This window comes from Sceloporus occidentalis, unplaced genomic scaffold, assembly GCF_023333645.1.
Source record: "Sceloporus occidentalis isolate IW3139 unplaced genomic scaffold, rSceOcc1.0.p SCAF_7, whole genome shotgun sequence".
In the NCBI taxonomy this organism is placed as follows: Eukaryota; Metazoa; Chordata; class Lepidosauria; order Squamata; family Phrynosomatidae; genus Sceloporus; species Sceloporus occidentalis.
Genome location: NW_028316987.1, coordinates 52,299,971 through 52,319,578, shown reverse-complemented (window position 1 = coordinate 52,319,578; position 19,608 = coordinate 52,299,971). Strand labels below are relative to the sequence as shown.

Here is a 19,608-nt window from a genome sequence, read left to right as displayed (position 1 = left end):
TTCAGAGCTTAGAAGTAACAAGTTAGCTACAGCGAATTACTTATAATTAATTTATCTTCCAATAACTAACATGTAACAATATCATGTTATGATTGTAATGTAATGAAAGGTAATGATACTACTTTTGCAGTGTAACTCTAACTTTCAGTTATCTGTATTGCTTTGTGTTTGGGATAACTAAAAGGTGAAGGAGCACTACACGTGGCTTGAGTGATGGCTCAGACTCTGTGAAATACATTGCAACTCCTTTAAGAAGCAGTATTTTAGTTATTTTTGATGGACAGGGAAAGTAAGATATTATTCCTTTCACTAATAAAGAATATTCAGGAAGAAAAAGCAAGCAAGCAGATCGGAAAAATTATAGTCATGGCAAAAAGATCTTCACTTCGTTGAGGCATTTTTCTCCCTCCTTTCCAAGCAGTGCTAAAAATCACTGGCAATTATTTTATATTACTGTATATATACCTATAAAAAAGGAAGTGCTGATTTACAGTAAATTGAATTCATCATGTTGCATTTTGTCATAGCCATTCCTTCCTAAAAGCAGATGTCATCCCCATTCTACTTTGAAGGATGCTGTACCTTAATGGAAAGGGGGTTAATGTCACAGTATTTTCTACTCTTGGTTAATCCAGAAAATGAAGAAACTTGCTTAAACCAGAATTTTAGAGCTGGTTATATTTCTTGCTGCTTTTCCTTCCAACTGGTTTATTCACCTGCACTATCCTACAACAAGGGAAGCATCACTATGGCTGAAACTCCACCGCTGAAATAATGCCATTTAAAAATGCTTTAGATGTCATGGCTCCATCCTATGGAATCTCGGGATTTGAGGTTTGTTGTGGCACCAGAGATGTCTTATAGAGAAGGCTAAATATCTCACAAAACTACAAATTCCAGAATTCCATAGAATTGAGCCATGGCAATCAAAGCAGTGTCAAACTGCAATATTTCTGCAGTGCAGATTCAACCCTTGACAGCACACTCACCATCACTGATGATGACTTGAAAGGAATTTTAAAAAATCCTAATTCCTAAGCACCTCCCCCATTTTGCAATGAAAATCAGATCATGCAGGTCTTCTAAACCAATTTTATTTTACCACAACTTTCAGATTGTCACCAATAAGGTTTTTTTCCCCTAGTCCAGTTCTAGAAACTCAAGGATGAAAATACCTTTTGTGGAAACATGAAACATGCTGTTGAAAACTCTCTTTTATGTCCAACATGACTCCCAGTAACCAACTTTGGTCTGTTAAAATACCTTGTCATTTTTATTTCTTCTCTCTCTTTCTTTCTCTCACTCTCTCATTTTGTCTCGGTTTAACAAACAGATTTACTGGAAAAGACTATTCTGTTATTTCTGACCAGTAAGGATCCAAATGTGAATTAAATATATTTAGTTGCTGCTTAAGAATTAACAGTTTCTCTTTCTGAAGATGAAATGTTGTTGTGGAATTTTGTTGATCTGTGGAATGCTAAGATAAATATAGAAACTCTGCTATAGTTAATAACATTTTTTCATTCAAAGAAATATCAGATTTTGCAGGTAACTGTTAAAGTAGCTTCCACATACACTTGGGAAATGTCTCTCCTTCTTGCTTCACTGCCACTTCAGTATCAAACGCATATTTGCCCATAATAAGTTAGGAAAGCTAGGAAATAAAATTCTGGTGTTGTTGTTGTATGTGGATTTTAATAGACCTATTCTGAAGTAGAATCAATAAAAGCTTCATTCCTTTAACTGGATAAACTCTTACTGAACCCATGAACTTAAAACTTCTCTGAGGCTGTCACAGCAGTGTGCTGTTCTCAGCTTAAACGACTGAGCTGTTAACATTACTTTCTACATATGACTTGGGGGTACGCATATACTATACAATTATACCCATAGCACCTAGAAATGCTCTGCTAACCAGTTTGCTAATTAGCACGCTGTTTTATATAATGCTTCATAAAGCCCCACTTAATGCAACTGGATGACAAGATCATTAAAAGTTTCTTCACATGCTGCTATGTGAGGAATCTTGCAGCTTAAACCATTCTTGGGGCAATTTTGCTGGCTCCATCTAATATTGGGTAATTTGGGTACAAAGGTGAAGACTGTGACTGCAATCCTCTCCAAAGCTCTGATCTTCTAGCGTAGTAACCACCTGCCCCTGTCATTACATTCACCACAGTTGTAACACAGAGCTTATGCTCTAATTGATATAGTATGAGAAACTTTATGTATGAACAAAGCCCTCTTTCTACTACACGTGCTTATTTGCAGTGTTGTAATTCTGTTATTTCCTTTGCCGTCCAGTTGTGCTAGGGCCGTGCTACTGAAAGCAGTGATCTGTGTACTGGTGCTGGTCCGACCTTTTAAGAAAATAATGCAATGCAATTGTGCCCATAGGAGCCAATGGGCACAAATGTGGTGCTAGTCCCTGGATCATGGGGGAAAATGCTGCCAGCTCCCCATGTTATATAGTTTAGGAAGCTATACTAGGGGGCATATACAGTCAGCCCTCCATATTCACTGATTTTTTTGTCCATGGATTCAGGCATCCACGGCTTGAAAATATTTTTTTTAATATATAAATTCCAAAAAGGAAACCTCAATTTTGCCTTTTTATATAAGGGACACCATTTTACTATGACATTATATTTAATGGGACTAGAGCATCCACAGATTTTAGTATCCATGAGGTTTCCTGCAACCAAACCCCAGCAGATACCAAGGGCCCACTGTATAGAAAATTAGACATTATGCTAAGGTAGTCTTAATAAATATTATTAGAAATATTGCCTCAAATGCCTACTGGCTTTTGCAATGATGCAGTTGTATCTACGTCACACAGAATACATGTCTACCATATGCAAATAGTTCAGCACACCTACTGACAATTACACAATGGTTGCAAGGACACAATGATGTTTATCACACTATGCTCTTAAAGAGCTACTATTCCAGTGTGACTCCTCTAGCAGCCTCCTGTTGCATGCTGGGATTGGCAGTTTTAAGGAGCTGAACTTCTCTGCCTGAGAATTCTAAATACCCCTCCTTAAAACTGCCAATCCCAGCATGCAACAGGAGGCAGCTAGAGGAGTCACACTGGAATATTACCTCTTTAAGAGCATAGTGTGATAAACATCTATGATTGCAAATCTATGGAGTATAAGAAATTAAAACCTGATCAAATATTTGTAACTCTGTCTCACACTGGAACACCTCTCTACCTTACAACTAACTATAGCAGGGTCTTAAGTAGTCATTGCAAACAAAACAAAATGAGAAGGAAAGAAGTATCACATAAGCATTAATAGAGAATTTTTCTTGGGCAAAAGGGTGACAATATATTCCATTTATATTGTGACAATACATCCCACAAAAAATATGGCAAGGAATTTTGGTACTATTACATGACAATGACACAGCACACTATTACTACTGTTGATGAGTCACTGAGACAAACTGAAAAACAGGATCATAGTTACTACTTCTATTCTACCCTCACTTCTAGCATTCTAAAGGAGCTGACAGTCTGCATAAAACACACTGTTTAAATCATGAATTACAAATATCTAAAATCACCAAAGCAAATGTCTTATAAAGACAATAAAACCTATGAAAACAAACAGTAAATGACAACTATAAAATGTCTTTATTCCCTGAATATATTGCATATATTGTTCAAATATGAATTTACTCAGTGCCTGAAAGACAATGTTGAGAACAAGTAGTTCCATAACAGAAGAATTCCACTAATTGTGCAGCTTCTTTCATCATTATTGCTTAATGCTAATAACAACAAGATTAGGAATGGGAAGGGCAGCCATGAAAGAATTAGAAAAAAATCCTAAAGTGTAAAGATACAGCAGAACACTAAAGTTTGAATCATCTAAGCTATTGTGTTCCCTATTACCATGTATGGATGTGAGAGCTGGACAGGGAAGAAAATAGGTGGGGGGGGGGGAATTCATTTGTGACATAGTGCTGGAGAAGAGTGCTAAGGATACCGTGGATGGACAAAAGGACAAATAAATGGGTCCTAGAACAAATCAAGCCTGAACTATCACTGGAAACCAAGATGATTAAATTGAGGTTGCTGTACTTTGGCCACATCATGAGAAGGCACGACTATTAGAAAAGACAATGGTGGTGGGGAAGGTAGAGGGCAGTAGAAAGAGAGGAAGACTGCATGTCAGATGGATAGACTCAATCAGGGATATCACAGGCCTGAGCCTACAGAATCTGAACAGAGAGGTAGAGGACAGGGTGGCTTGAAGATACCTCATTCACAGGGTCACCATGAGTTGAGGATGACTTGAAGACAACTAACAACAAACAACACATTTAGTTTTAGGTTGAAAATTTTAAATTCTTTTAGTTATTGCAGACAGTGCAGTTTTCCAGTCTTTAATTTGCCTGCCTTGCTTGCTGAAATATCACTGGATTTGGACAGGTGGGCATCACTCAAATTAAGTATTTGGGGTAAGGCTAATAAAGATGTATTATTACATATATAGTGTTATGTTCTTCTAAGTATCTCACTTCATATCCTTCAGGTTTACTTTCAGAAAATCAACGCTGCTTTTAAAAACTGTACATAGGGGGTCTTTACCACCCTACATCATTCAAAAGGATGCTGCTCTCATTTACCGAAGGTAGATTTAATTTTCCAAACTTGAGTTTGTGTCATAAGGTATTTCATCTGACTTGTACAAATTATGGGCAAATATAGCCTAATTCAAATACGTATCTTTAGGCAATTTTGGAAATCAGCTGACTTGGAACTTCTTTTAAGATGGACTGCCTTAGGTTCTCTTCACTTAAAGAAGAAAAGGATGGTGCCCCCTGCGATCTCTGTTGCCAGGATTGCTTTGCATACAATAACTTACCAGTTACAATTTAATTGATATACTATGGTTCTATTCTAATTTGAAAGACAATTCCTTTTATGGGAGAAATGGCTTGATTTTAGGATTTATACTTGGGATCAATTGATTGGTCCAGACCAGGAATTTTGGCTGTTTTCAATACTGCTTTCTAAGGATCAGTTGTCATGTGTATACTGTGGCAATATTTACAGCTGCAGTGCTTTTGTTTTCTATATATAGATCAACAGCACTGAGTGCCACCACCACCCCTGCTGTGCTAGAAACATAAATCAAATCCTCAGAGAGACTGAAACCAACAAGTATAGTTTATTAGTATTTGTTGGAAAGCATGTTAACAGTCAGAGCTGAATGGAATAAAGAGTTAGACTATCTTGTGTAAATTAGGCTTCACTGGGATCCTAAAAATCACTCTGAAAAAAAATTCTTGCAAAATGATATATGGGGGGGGGGGGCTTCCATTCTATTTTTTTTTAGAAAAGTCTATAAACTATCTTCACTGATTTAGTAAATAATTTTAAATTGATCATTTATTTAAATAAATTTCAGTAAAATGAGCATTACCTTTGTTACACATTAGCTGTGACTCTGGTGAAAACGGGGGGGGGGGGGGGATCAGCAAGCAGTGGTACAAAAAGGCTTAGGCTGCTGAGCTATTCTGTTTATTGAGTATGAACCTGTATGAAAAACTAATTTTGTGGAGAAAATCCATGATTTTGTAATTAAAAAGTGGTGTCAGGGGAATAAAAGCTTTAAAGGAATTATATATATATATATATATATATATTTAAAATCTAAGTCAAAACTTTTAATACAATCAAAAAAAAGGTTTTGGTCCCTGAGCTGCATGGTGAATGGTGCTCTGGGAAGCAGGTGCTTTGTTGGCCTCCATGAAAGGAGACCAGGGGGCTTTGTGCTTGGCCTATAGGGCCACATGAGATCACACACAGGGGGCAAGAAGGAGGCTATTTAAATGCCCATTGCAGCCTCACACACCTCGTTTGCCTGATTCTGCATCCCACCCTCCCACCCTCAGTGCAGTGTGAACATTGCTGGTCATCTTGGGGAAGGGTAGGGATTTCCCCCCTCTTTACCTGGTGTTTGTTTTTTGCCTACTCCATACTGTATCTGTAGGGACTTTGACAAGTGGCTCATGGCATTGTTGTTAAATAGGTATCCATCTGGTAGGTAGTTGGGGGAGAAGATATGAGATTGGTATATCCCTTGGTACCCCCTTTGTAGTGGAGGGTTGGTTTGTCAACAAACATTTTTGCAGTACTTATTTCTCTTTTAAATATTTCATATGCCCATCCTTTCTTCAATGAATTCACGATAGCTCAAGCATTAAGCAAGGAATTCAATGAATTCAAGACAGCTCAAGGATAAAGCTGGCAAGTTTTTCTTATGACCCATCTTCTCATTGAATGTTATGTTGAACAAAAATGACTGAAAGGTGGGGAGCGTTTGGGGGCCGAGTGTTGGTACACAGCAATAGAGAAAATATGATTTCATCATGCACATCAAATCTTTCATTTCAAAATTCACGAGTTTTCATGGATGGAATTAATTTATGGTAACTCTCATAGGTGTGGATGAACAGTCACCATATCCTGAAGTCACCACGCAAGGAAAATAAATGTATAGGTAAGCTAAAAGAATGAAAGAATCTGCCACAGAGAAGATGACTCGGGTCACTGTTCTCATTATCATGAAATGTGTTGTTCCATTCTCACATTTTTACTGCAATTACTGCCATACATATTCTCCTTGTTAGATTAATGCTAGTTTTCATTATAATAGTAGAATAAAATTGGTTGGGACAGGTATGAACTAACCATCAATTATGCAAACTGCATCACATCATAACACACTTCTAATCTTTTTCAATAGTACTGACTCACAAAATGTCATTTTCTGTAAACCTTTCCCTTTATGTATCTGTTCATCTCTGTGTTTGTGCCTCATTTTGCAAAATATAATGAAACAAGCATATGTCTACTTGCCTTCCCACGATGAGAACATACCTTTAAAAAAATCAAAGGTATAAAACATAACCATGAAAAATATCACTTTCAACTTTTTAGATCTTAGAATTCAATTTGCAGATTGAATCCTTCACCCTTCTCTTCTATTTGGAAATCTATTTCCGTTTCTCAGTCGGAAAAAAAAAAACCAAGCATTTCTTGCAATCTTAATTTAGATTTCTGAGTTTAATTTTTAGACTAGCAGGCTGGAAACAGCTGTCTGTTTCAACAAAACTACCCTCCCCCACTTTTTCCCCCAAACAAAAAATACTATTTTGCAACCCTCTGAGTGATTCATACAGCTGCTTATATATTTGTAAAGAATATGCAAGAAGAGTTATGAGGACATGTCAATGACCATGCCCCTCTGAAGCTGATACAGGTGGCCTCGCCATTCTGTCCTTCACATTAGTTACACAATGGAAAGGGTTCTACTGTGTATCAATATATGTACATAATACCCATCTGGACACTGGTATAATCATCATTCTTCTTCACTATATAAATGTTCACTGTTACATGTAGCCTCTTCTGCTGAGGAGGACTGCATTATGCCAGAAAATCACATTATCCGCAGAAACATGTTCACAAGGTGAGTCAGCAACTGAAAACATGGCTATACCACTTAGACCATCGTTGTTTTCATGCTCTTTTGGTGGAATGTGCTCCCCAGAGAGAATTGTCTATTGCTAACATTAAATTAAATTACTGATGTGATTTACGGCTTTAAGTGCTCTCTTTTTGATGTTTGAATGAGTTAGCAGTGGGGGGAACTGAGGTTATTAGTTTGGAGCCAAAGTATTCAGCTAGCTAAATGCTGAACCCCATGTCTATTCAGAAATAAGTTTCACTGAAATCAATAAAGATTACTCAGGTAAATGGGTATACAATTGCTGCATCTATTCTAATCCAAACCTTTTGCTTTGGAGGCTAAAGGTGGGAGTCAAGAGGTTTTAGTCCTTGGCCACAGATGATCAGCAATCCCAGCCTGCCAAAGAAGATATTTTGGCTGCTTTAACAAACATTTATTCAACACTCCCTGTGCTACCTTTTGAACCTTAGCTGCAAATATTTCACATGTGGCGTGAGGTAAACATGATAAGTGTATAGATAAAACTTTTGTTTGTCACCTTAGAGTACAAGGTTAAGAGACTTGAACAGAGAAGTATTAAGGTAAAATGGATGTAGGGAAAACTGTGCTTGTTTATTTATTTAAACTGGAAATGCCATGGATTTAAAATGGGACCATTGGCTCCTGAATGCAAAACTTGTGGTCTACCATACATCTGGATTGGGACTGGAAAGGCAGAAGATTCAGTGATTCGGTTTCATAGAAAATGTTCTGCATATACCGAAAGGCACTCAAAATAATTCTCCACCTTTGATTTACTTGAAGTTTGTAGCCAGCTACTTTACTGAAGTATTTGCAGAGGATCAATGTCCTCTAGCTAAAATAGAGACATCATTCCTTAATAACCCTTAACATCACTCTATAGTAACAAACAAAGTTTTTGAAGGATAAATAAACACTGTACATCTTGGCAGGGAGTGAAAAGAAGATAAGTGAGACACAGATCAGTGATTTTTTGAATATGTTAAGATCCTGTGTTTTAGGACAACCTTGCCAAATCTCATGGTTTCCAGATGAGTTAGATCACGAACCCCAGGTAACAATAGTATAACAAGCGCTGAATCTGGTGGAAAAATAAGGCTGGAAAAAGCATATTTAAAATGAGAAAGAGAACTTATTTATTTAATGGATTTATATAATACTTTTTTCTCAAAATGGGATTCAAGGCGGCTAAAGGTCAATGGCAACAACAGCCATGCCACACTCTGTAAAGCATCTCGTAAAATTTAAAAACCAATGGTTTAAGTTGCAGACCAATTAATGTTAATGTTATGAATTAATCTGTTTTAATTATTTGTGCCAGTGATAATGAATTAATCTCCCTATTTTTAACAATTTTAACAGTTACCATTAAGCAACTAATTTTTGAACATAATAGTCTAAGCTCTGAGATGTTCATTGTCGTGTGAAGAGCTTTTGTAATTTTCCAGTTATTTTAAGGACTACTTTTAGTGCTTTTAGTTTTTCCGCATCCCTGTTACTAATTTTACATTTGCTTTGTTTATATCTGTGAAATGTAAAAAAAGAAAACAATCCTCACTTCTCATATCATCTTCTGCTGTTTTGTTGACACTGTGTTCATATTTTCCAGTTTAGTTTTTTAACTTAGTTATACACATAGTTACACTTAGGACATTGTTAGTTCGTTGTAAAATGTAAGAAACAAATGATCACACAAACAAAATTCTGACGGGGGGGAGGGTTAAATGACCTAACTTTTTTGTTCTTTTACAGAGAGTTTTTCAACTAATCAGCTTGCATGCAATCACTGAGATTCATTAGCCTACATTATTTTTTGCCAGTAAGAATAATTTAAATACTTATTTAGAGCGATTAATAAGAACCCACGAACAAACATTGCTAAATATTAATTCCTATTTAACTACTTGAAAAAGATGGAGTGGACGTGTTCCTTCATTAGTCCTGATCATTTCAATTACTAAGCAGACATAAATAAATGAGAAACAAATCACTCTTCTGTCAAATGGGCTTGTCTGCTTACTAATTTTCAAGATTTGCCCCCAACAGTTCAATCCTAGCTACTCCATGTCATATGTGAGAATAACATTAGGTAAAACTGTATTTGTTTAATTTATTTCTTGCCATTCTCCCAGCATAGGAGCCAAACTATCCCATTTGGGTTCTGTAGAATTTCTTCACCTTTGCTAAAATTATGTCCAGACTTAACATATAAAACTACTTCCTACTTACTCCCCCCCCTTTTTTTTTAAAACAACAACAACAATGGAGCCTGTCAGCTTTGTATAGGATGGGAACAATTCTGAGTTTACCAAAGACTTCTTTGTGTTTGCACATTGTAAACCTTAGGGAGTGCTTAAGTGCACTAATAAGCGGTATAGAAACATACTTGCTATTGCTATTGCTATTTTTAAAATGGAGAATAAGCTTTATGGCTTTTCCCATTCCCGGTAAGCTTAGGGGACAGCTAATAACAATGTGTTATCTAATGAGCCCATTTGTGAATCTGCAAACTTCTCAGGTCTATCACATCTCACAGTTATAGTGGTTTGATGCCACTTTATCTGTGGTGGCTCCATCCTCTTCAATCCTAGAGGATTTGTACTTTGGTAAGTCCTTAGAATTTTTACTGCATTCCTGTGAACTACAATATGAGAACCTTTTGGAAGTGATCAGACTACAAAACTCAAGATTCCAAAGGATGAAGCCATGGTAGTTAAAGTGGCATCAAAGTGCAATTAATTTGTAGTGTGCATACCCCCTTCTTCTATCTCAGGACACCATTCAGATGACATTACTTAAAGATCAAGTCTTTCTGGTGATTTCTTCATCCACTGGCTGATTTTTATATTTTGCCTAATGCAGAGCAATAAAGATCTTCAACATATGCAGGCATTTTTCTACCTTTCAGCTTGACTATTTTAAGGTATTGTCAAAATATGAATTTACAGCCAAGGCAGCTTCTTTTGATACATGAGCATGAGTTTATGCATCCCTCGCCATATGTGTCCCTGGGTGTTTTGCTAAAAAAAAAGGGGGGGGGAATTAAGTGGCATAGGACAAAGATATTAACCCTTCCATATAGTACTTACTGCATTGAAGTTGGGGAAGAGATTGACAGCTGCTGCAGTGTCCAGAGGGAATGGAAGAAACGGCTTGATATCCAGCGATGGCTGTAAAGGTGGAGCTGGAGGACGTACCAGGGCTGGAAGGGCAGGGCTCTGGCATGTACCTCCTAGATAAGAAAAAAAAAAGCACCAGGTTAAATCATAGATAACAGTTTTCTTTTTTATCAAGTCTCATTTCATTTTAGATAACAGGCATTTACACCATATCAATGAAAAATATAAGCCACCACTCATGTGAATGTGGCAGCCAGCAAGTAATATTCGCCCTCCACTACCATTTTTTCCACTGTGCTTATTTCAGTGCCTGCCAATATATGGATAATGTCTCTGTACAGAGGACAATGGTAATTGCAAGAGTAGCCAAGAACATCTCTAACTTCTTTCAGTCATATCTGGAGTGATGTTTAGATAAAGACACAAAGTATAGGACACCATCTTAATGGACACAAATCAGACAATAGAAATGGCAATAGCCAACAATCAGTTGAAGAGCATTTCACCCTTCCTGGACATAAAGTAATGGATTTACACATTACAGTCCTTGAACAATGATGTTACAAAGGAAGACTAGAAATAGAAACAGCTGCATTGAATTATATTCACAAATGTCAATCCATTACCAGAGAGGTATGAACAAAGGCAATGGCTTCATGGCCCTCTTATATTAATACAAGAGTCCTCATTACTTTACATATAAAAAAAGGAATTTTCTCAGAGAGAGTTTTGAAACCTAGGAAACTTTTGGAAAGCAGATTGATGACTTTCACAAATCAACACAAACTGACCAGTGTAAAGATCTGGAAAACCTGTATCATCTTACAAAGCACTTTGAAAATTTAGGGCAAGGGCCATTTGCATCTTTCTATCCTACTTCCACAACTGTATAAATATTATTTATGTGTGATTCATTAATACCACTCAGTACTGCATTCAATGAAGTGGGTTTATATTCATGGCAGCTCACGTAAAAATAAAAACCAGTTCTTCCTAAGGGTTCTGACACATTTCCTCCTCCACCCTTCTTCCTCCTTTATCTTCTTCTCTTAATAAATCCAGCTACATGACTGTATAGATATCCGCTACAATGGACTGGTGATGTTAAAGATCCTTAAAACCATTTCTAAATTCTTCTGCTGAAATACTCTTGTTGGGCCCTTAAAAGAACCATACAAAGCTTTATTGCATCTTTCTAGTTGACCACAGAATAAGGTCAAGCACAGCAAAAAAACCAAACAAAAAAACCCCATCCTGAATTACATTTTTCTTCCAAAAGCAAATAACACATTTGGAACCTCATAGAGAAAAAGCATCTTAGAAGGCCTCTCCCCACATAATCCACCCCGCACACTCAGAACATCTGGGACTAAATTGTTGGAGGTCCCTAGGTCTAATCTTACTCGGACCTCACAGAGGGCTTTTACTATTGCTGCCCCTGTACTTTGGAATAAGCTCCCTGTAGAGCTTCGCTCCGCTGCCTCATTAGATGTTTTTAAAAAACAGCTGAAAACATATCTATTCCGGCTGGCCGTCCCACCTTAATTTGTTTGTCTGTTTTTTCCTGCCCCTTTTTTTCCTTTCTGACCCTGGATCGATGAACGTTTTTGCATTTTTCTTCTGCCCCTGATATATGTATTTTTTATTTTATCGTTTCCTGTTCCTGTCTTTGTAATAATGGTTTTAATTGCTGATTGAATTTTTAACCTGTATTGTAATGTTTTTATAACTTTGTAAGCCGCCCTGATCATTTCTTGGAAGGGCGGGGTAGAAATAAAATTTATTATTTATTATTATTAATCAAAGAAGAGAGGCAGTGCACCACTTTAACTTCCATGGCTCAATGCTGTGGAAGTCTGGAAATTGTAGTTTTGTGAGACATTTAGCTTTCTTTGTCTGGGTGCCACAGCAAAGTACAGATTCCACAATTCCATAGGACTGAGCCATGGCAATTAAAGTTGTGTCAACCTGGATTATTTCTGTAATAGTGATGCAGTCTTAAATGTGCTTGACATACACTTCGGCTCTCCATTTGGATTTTGATATTCCTTACCCTAGCATGCATTCTTTGCTAAGGAATACAGCTTGATGCGTCTTTTTGTAAGTTCTGGTGAAACTCTGGAGAAGTGTTCCAGGTCAAATCCTGATGTCTCGCAATACCTAGAATCATTCTGTGCAGTAATACTGGCCATTAACACATGCTCATTTGAAGAGTGAATATTTGAATGGAGGGAAGCATTTTGACAATATTTGTGGAAGGAAATCTTTTTAAATGGAGTTAACAGTCACAGGACAACTGTACCATCAAGGGGTACCATTAAGCACATGTAGAGGGAGTGGGCTACACCAGGTGACATCCTAAAGTGGGGTGGCACCACTGGTCCCCAGATATCTGTCTTTTGGCAGAAATGGGCTGTGGCATTCATCTGAATCCCTTTAAAAATTGAAGAGATGGGATGAATGGGATGAGGTTCAGTGGGGAGAGAAAGGCGAGGACCCAGGTTTTTTTTCTAAATAAATGTGATTTTTCTTTTCATTTTAAAAAATTAAAAATATTTTTTAAAAAATTGAAATAAAATTTTAAATTCTTTCTTTAAAAAATAACATCTTACCAAATTTTCACTTTAACTGCATGGAACACTGTACATGTAAATATACTTAGGCTGTTCAAATGATATTGTAATTTAAAGGTATAATTTTAATATTGCTATTTGTTTTTAATACAACTATTGCCATTACATTCAGTGACATATGGGAATTATGATTTATGAGTAACATTAGTACAAAAAGCATTGCCAAAGATTGTGTATGGAGGAAGTCAATGGATGTGGTGACACCATCAGTGACTGGACCAGGTTTCACCAACCCTAGTGATGGCACTGAGTACCACAGTTCTTTTTTGCTTCATTAAAACTGTTTAAATAGTTCTGCAGTCCACAGTGATGATTGTAGAAATATTGGAGCTGGTGACAGTTAAATGTTTGTGTCAAGATCTGAATACTGTACAACAGCGGGGGAGGGAAACTACAAAGAGGTGCTTTACTACCTTTATAGGCAACCATGCAAAAGCAATAATAATATGTATTTATGGGAAATAAGATGTAATGCCATGCCACTATCAATACAATTGATGTGTTATCCTTTTTTCAAAAATATTTGTCAAAAAATTGCCTGCAATTTCAGGATGTTGAACCTGCTTCCCTATAATTTAGTTTGAGTATTTATATATAATATATGGATATGATGTGTTTAAACTTGTTAAGGGTATTTTACTGTGTTTTACTGTATGTACTACTTCTACTGTTTGCTATGACCTTATGCTCAAGCAGCAGAATGGTTTCAGCTGATAATTTCTTTTTGAGAAGCTTTACATCAAGAATTGGTTCAGATAGTTCCGAAAGGTATGTTAAACATAGCTCCAGGCAAAAAAAAAAAAGTACCAGAATTGGACTTGAGGTGTAATGTCTGTGGATCAAACAGGCTATAATGGTCTACAAAGAAAGCCCATTAATATATGAATGCAAAGGAAAAAAAGAAAGAAGGAAGGAATCTGCTCAATTTACTCCACATAATGAAAAGCCATTTATGTTTGTGACACTTTTAAAGATTGTCTCCCTACTCTTAAAAGAGCTCATGAATTTCTCCAAAGTAATCATAGGGCTTTACAATTAACTTCAAAGGTTAATCTTAACCAAGCAGCCCGGAGGGCTGGATAAGAACCATCTCTAAAACAGCTTTTTAAAAAGGAACACAACACAATACTAAGCTATTCTCTGAAACTATGGCCAGAACAGCTCTTCAGAACAACTGGCAAAGTTGTCATCAGTTAAGGTGATCAGGAATTGCCTTGAAAAGCATAAAGCCCTCTGCTCCTGTTAAGGCTGCTCCTGAGTAGTTCTTTGAGAACTGTATGGAAATGAATTAATTCCGCTGCAAATTGATAAACAGTCACCTGTTTCAACATGGACTACAATTTTATTTGTGTTCTGGTCCCAGTCATAGGCCATAACAAATTCAATTGCCTGAAAGCCAGAAGTATTCAAGTCGTTTCTCCATTTTCATTTTTGCATTTTTGGTGTACTTCCAAAACATCAATTTGCTGCTAATTAAGATTCATTTAATCCTAGGAAATCCTTAAACTGTGCCTGTATTCTTTTAATCTGACATGCATGCAGCAGAAGGTAAAAATCTGCTCATTAGCATCCAACCTCTGTCCTCACCACCCAGTAGCACTCCATAAAAAATGCAATGGAAGAAGAAGGGATGGAGATTTGATTTCTTCACATAAAGGTGTGTTTCCCCAAGTGAGGTGGGACCGACAAGTGGGTTCACTCTACCAGTGTGAACACCCCAGGAAGCTCACACAACAAATGGTACTTTTCTAGCACATACCTCAACTCCATAAAAAAAGGGGTCCCTTTCAGTGCCGGTGAAGAAGGGCAGGGTGAAGAGAGTTGGCACAGTGAAGAGAGTTCTAAGGGCCATGGGTACACAACAGGCCACCACAATGTCCAACCCTTGTTTATGTTTACTTTTTTCTTCCTCAGCCCTTTAGAGAGAACCATGCACATTGGAAGCTGGTCCCAGACACATGTCCACAAGAAACATGATGGTGTCAGCAGCTGAAGTTGATCTATCCAATGCTTCTTTATATCACTAGTGACATGCTACATTCAGTACTATTGCTTATATCTATTTCACATGGACTGTATGCATATATCCAGCACTCCACAGGTGAAAACCAGGACATGTGTGGCCAAGGAACTTCAGAGTGTGGTCAAGATGCCAACAATTATAAGTTTATGAGGAAGAGAACACAAGCAAAGAGAGGCTGTAGTACTTTGCTTTTGCCTAAGTACACTGGAAAGGACATGACCTGTTCTACCTGTTCTACCCTGCCTCCCGCAATGTAATGAATACAAACTGCTTTTGCACTTTGAACTCAGTTTGTACTGCTGGAAGTAAGCCAAGGAAGAAGATAGGTGGAGGAGAGAGAAACTGGGACATTTTAAAAGTAGCTGAAAAAATGGGATGACCGAATTATAGGCCCGTTACAGACCGCCTAAAAGCTGCGGTCTGCTGCCACCGCCGGTTGCTGCATCCGGGAACCGCAGCGGCCAAACCACGCGGTTCCCAGATGCAGCAAGAAAGAAGCACCGAAATGGCACTTCTTTCTGTGCCGTGGAAGAGGCGCCGCGAGGCGCTAGTCGCGCACTTGCGGCATCCCTTCTGCCGTGCGATGTCCAGATGCTATGCATCCATGACGTCAAAATGGCAGCCCCCGTGTGAATGGGTGCCACCATTTTGTACGGACTCAGTCCGTACTAGGGTTGAAGGGCGTCCAGAAGGGACACCCCTTCTCAACCCTAATACGCCCCTTCCTAAAGCTAGCACGCCTCTTCGGCACATCTGTAACGCGCCATACAATCATAGAATCATAGAGTTGGAAGAGACCACAAGGGCCATCTAGTCGAACCCCCTGGCATGCAGGAACTTTCAATCAAAGCATCCCTGACAGATGGCCATCCAGCCAGAGGATTAACTGAGACAATCACTGCCAAATCAAGATAGCTGTAGGGTACAGGTGCATGAGAAAAAAAGTGAATCCCAGCCAGGAGACTTTGGGATGGAGATGAGTGGACATCTTGGCCAGCACCCTATAAAACCTATCTTTTGCTCTGAGGGGGGAAAAGTATGGTGCAAAGGGTAGGATTAATTTACAACTGGGTCCTGAAAGGATAAGTAAATTCGTAGATAGTTTGATTTCAAAACATTTAAAGCACATAGTTATCTACATATGATAAACCCCCTCCCATTACATTTCTTACATAAAGTAGCTGGATGGATTCACTTGAAATATGTTAAAATGAAGCCAGAAAAGCTCTTAACCAGAGCTGTGTTTTAATACTTATAATTGAAGGCTCACAGTACATGATTGAATTAACTTACTATATCAACTTATCAGCTCTCTCACCTTTGGAAGGAAATCAGCTGGCAACCCAGTTATATAACTACAGCATCTTACTGTCTTTTCGATTGCTTCCTAAAACACATGACAAATGTTTTACTGAAAAGGAAGCATCAGTCTCATAAATCAAGTATATCAATTTATGACTCATATTTATTTCACACTGTGCACTGACTTCCTTCAAATCTCTTGTGATTTACAATGCTTGTGAAAGTGGAAATTGAATCCGACCTTTAGAAGAGGGCCATTATGGGAGGAGAGACTATAAAAGAATAATACAAGAAGTCAACACTCATCTTAGGCAACGAGAAGGTCATTTCTCAACTGTTTAAATATTGGCTAAATTGACCTGAGGGAGATCTGGAGCACTGCTGTGAGAAACAAGAAGTTTGACTAGACAGACTGCTTCTTTGATCCAGTATTTCACTGCAATAATTGAACAGAACATTATTAAATGAAAATTAGAGCTGCCTCTGACAAAATGCTACAATGTGCTATGCTCCTTGTCACTTCAATTATCTTCCTCTGTGATAGCCCATTCCAATTCTCCCACCCCAGCCATTTGGTTTTCCATTGCTACTCCTTCAACAGGCCATTATTTATGGCCTCTGAACACACTCTGTCTCCACTGGTGCCTTACTGAGGCATTAGAAAAGTAAAAAAGTAAACATGTGAGGAGGGTAGTGATGTAGTTCTATTTTCTCCATCATCACTTCTGTTAGTCTTCATCTATGGAGAGGGACAACTCTGAACAGGAGTGTCTGGTAAGCATCAGAATTCTTTGCACATTTAGAAACCCCAAACTCTTAGGGGTCTAATTGCATGTAAAAATCTCTACATATAGGAAAGGCTTTCCACAAGTAGATTCACACCAGCCTATATGAGGAAAAGAGTGGAAAGGATGAGGGAGGTGGAGGGGATAGAATTCATTCCTCCTTCCACATATTTATTACATTCCTATATATTTTTTTAAAAAAAATATTTTTAAAAAATTAAAAATAATAGGTTGAAGCAAATTATAAAATAAAATAATTAAAATTAGTAACCAAGCAATCAAAATTATCAACCCTTTAAACAACATTCCTAATGTGTGAATAGGGTTCCAGGATTTGTTAGTGTTCTACATTTATTTTTTATAATTTTAAGCTTCAGGTTCCTTTGAGTCTGGTGGTGCTTCTCTCTTGTGTGTAAGTGGAGCTATATGTTACTTCCTAAGTACAGTGTGCCTGCATCATACTTGGGCATGCCATACGCGGTTTCAGCCCATGGCACGCTGTGCCGCATGCATGAGCTCCGTTGTTTTCAGTAAAGTAAAGTAAAGTAAAGTAAAGTAAAGCATTCTCTATGAATGACTATTCAATTTTCAGTTCCCAAAACAGAGCAGACTCTTTGATCCCCAAAGATGATGTCAAGACACACTTTCTTGAGATACTTATCTTAACAACCTGTTCTGTCATCTGATGTTGAGATCCTGCTAAGTGAACAGAAGACTTTTTGCAAGTTCTCAAGAAGTTGAGGCACAATCTTTCAGAAATGTGCAGTTCCCAGAAGAAGTCTAAAGCACATCCACTACTTGTATAAATACACTATAACTTTTATGTCAAGATAATCATATCTCTCCAACATCACTTTTTGATTTAAAAAGTGAAGAAGCTGGAGTCATGGATGTTATTGAAGTCACAATCCCTCCCTTGAAAGCAGAGAAAGTGAAACACTCCTCCCCCTTTAAATGTGCCCTAGGATTGGAAGATGAACCTGTCAAATCACTCAACCACACTTTCTCCCACCATCTTGCCCCACTCTGAGTCATTTCACAGAAATAATTCCTTATAGGTGGTCTCCTTTTTGGTCGTCCTCCTGTCTTTCTGAAGCCCAGATTCTGCACAAAGCTTCATTTGTACTCAACTACCTGCCTATGGTCAGGGTGGGAGAGGAGAATTGTTCTCCTGCTTGGAATACAGGTCACTAGTAGATCTACCATCAATTCTTGTAAATGTTAAAGAAAGCCCATTTCACTTCATGATGATTGAAAAAATTGAACAGTAAAGTAATGGAACAGCGACAGGCTACAGTGACTTAGGCTGGCCTCCCCAGTTCTCAGAGACTTTGGGAAATGTGTGTGTTATCAAAATATACAGTTTAGTTTCAAGTAGTCGCTGAGTTTCTGGTTCTTACGGAAGATGTGGGGTTGCTCACTATATAGCATCAGCTCTGAAACATTTGCTCTTTAAAACAAAATGAAAATGTTCTCAAAATGGTGAATGTAACCTATGTGTATGCGTATGTATTGTTATTATCTCTTGTCACTTGCATGACAGGCACTATCCAATAAATCCTATAACTGTTGTACAACTATATTCTACAGCACAATAACAAAAGCACAGACTTCTCCTGCTGAGAGAAGAATGATGTTTTCCTATCAATTTAAAATTGCAGTGCCAGTGCCTGAAAAATACAAAAATCATTATGCAGTAGCTAAAGCAATATTCCTTCAATCTTTCACAACAGTGTGGTGAGCAATGCTTTCTTAATTGCCTGGAAAGTGCAGTATCACAAGCCTTCCTAGAAAATTTGCACACAGTTTTGTGAAGTATAATTTTTTGCATGTTTATACAGAAACTTATCCTATGCTAATAAGACATATTTCCAAGAAAATGTGCATATGATTTTAGCATTAATATGCATCTTTTTAGAAAGCACTGTATGAGTGGTTTTAAGCAAAATCAAATTGTGTTTCAGAGTAGTACAGATGTGGTAACATTGATGGTCTCTTGTAATCCCCAAATGATTCTTTTACTTCTCTTTGATGCTACATGACAGAATGGGGTACTGTTGTTCCAGATAGCTTTCTGACAGTAGGATTAGGTTCCTCTACCAGAAAGAGAAAATATGTATGTAAATGAACAGAAAGGAGAACAAAATATTTATATAGCCTTGACAATTTGAAGCTCTTAAACTACTCATGACATTAAGAGATTTTGAAGACTGAAGATGAGTTGTCAGC

At 37.7% G+C, this 19,608-nt stretch overlaps 1 protein-coding gene across 6 annotated transcripts in view; it reads right to left on the bottom strand.

Annotated features, from left to right (window-relative positions):
- Positions 1–19,608, bottom strand: part of ZNF385D (zinc finger protein 385D) — a 450,774-nt gene that overhangs the window by 142,286 nt on the left and 288,880 nt on the right. For all 6 annotated transcript variants that reach the window (XM_089532942.1, XM_089532943.1, XM_089532946.1 and 3 more), the window contains one exon: positions 10,607–10,749. In XM_089532942.1, the coding sequence (XP_089389068.1) occupies positions 10,607–10,749 (143 nt within the window). The remainder of the gene's footprint in view (positions 1–10,606; positions 10,750–19,608) is intronic.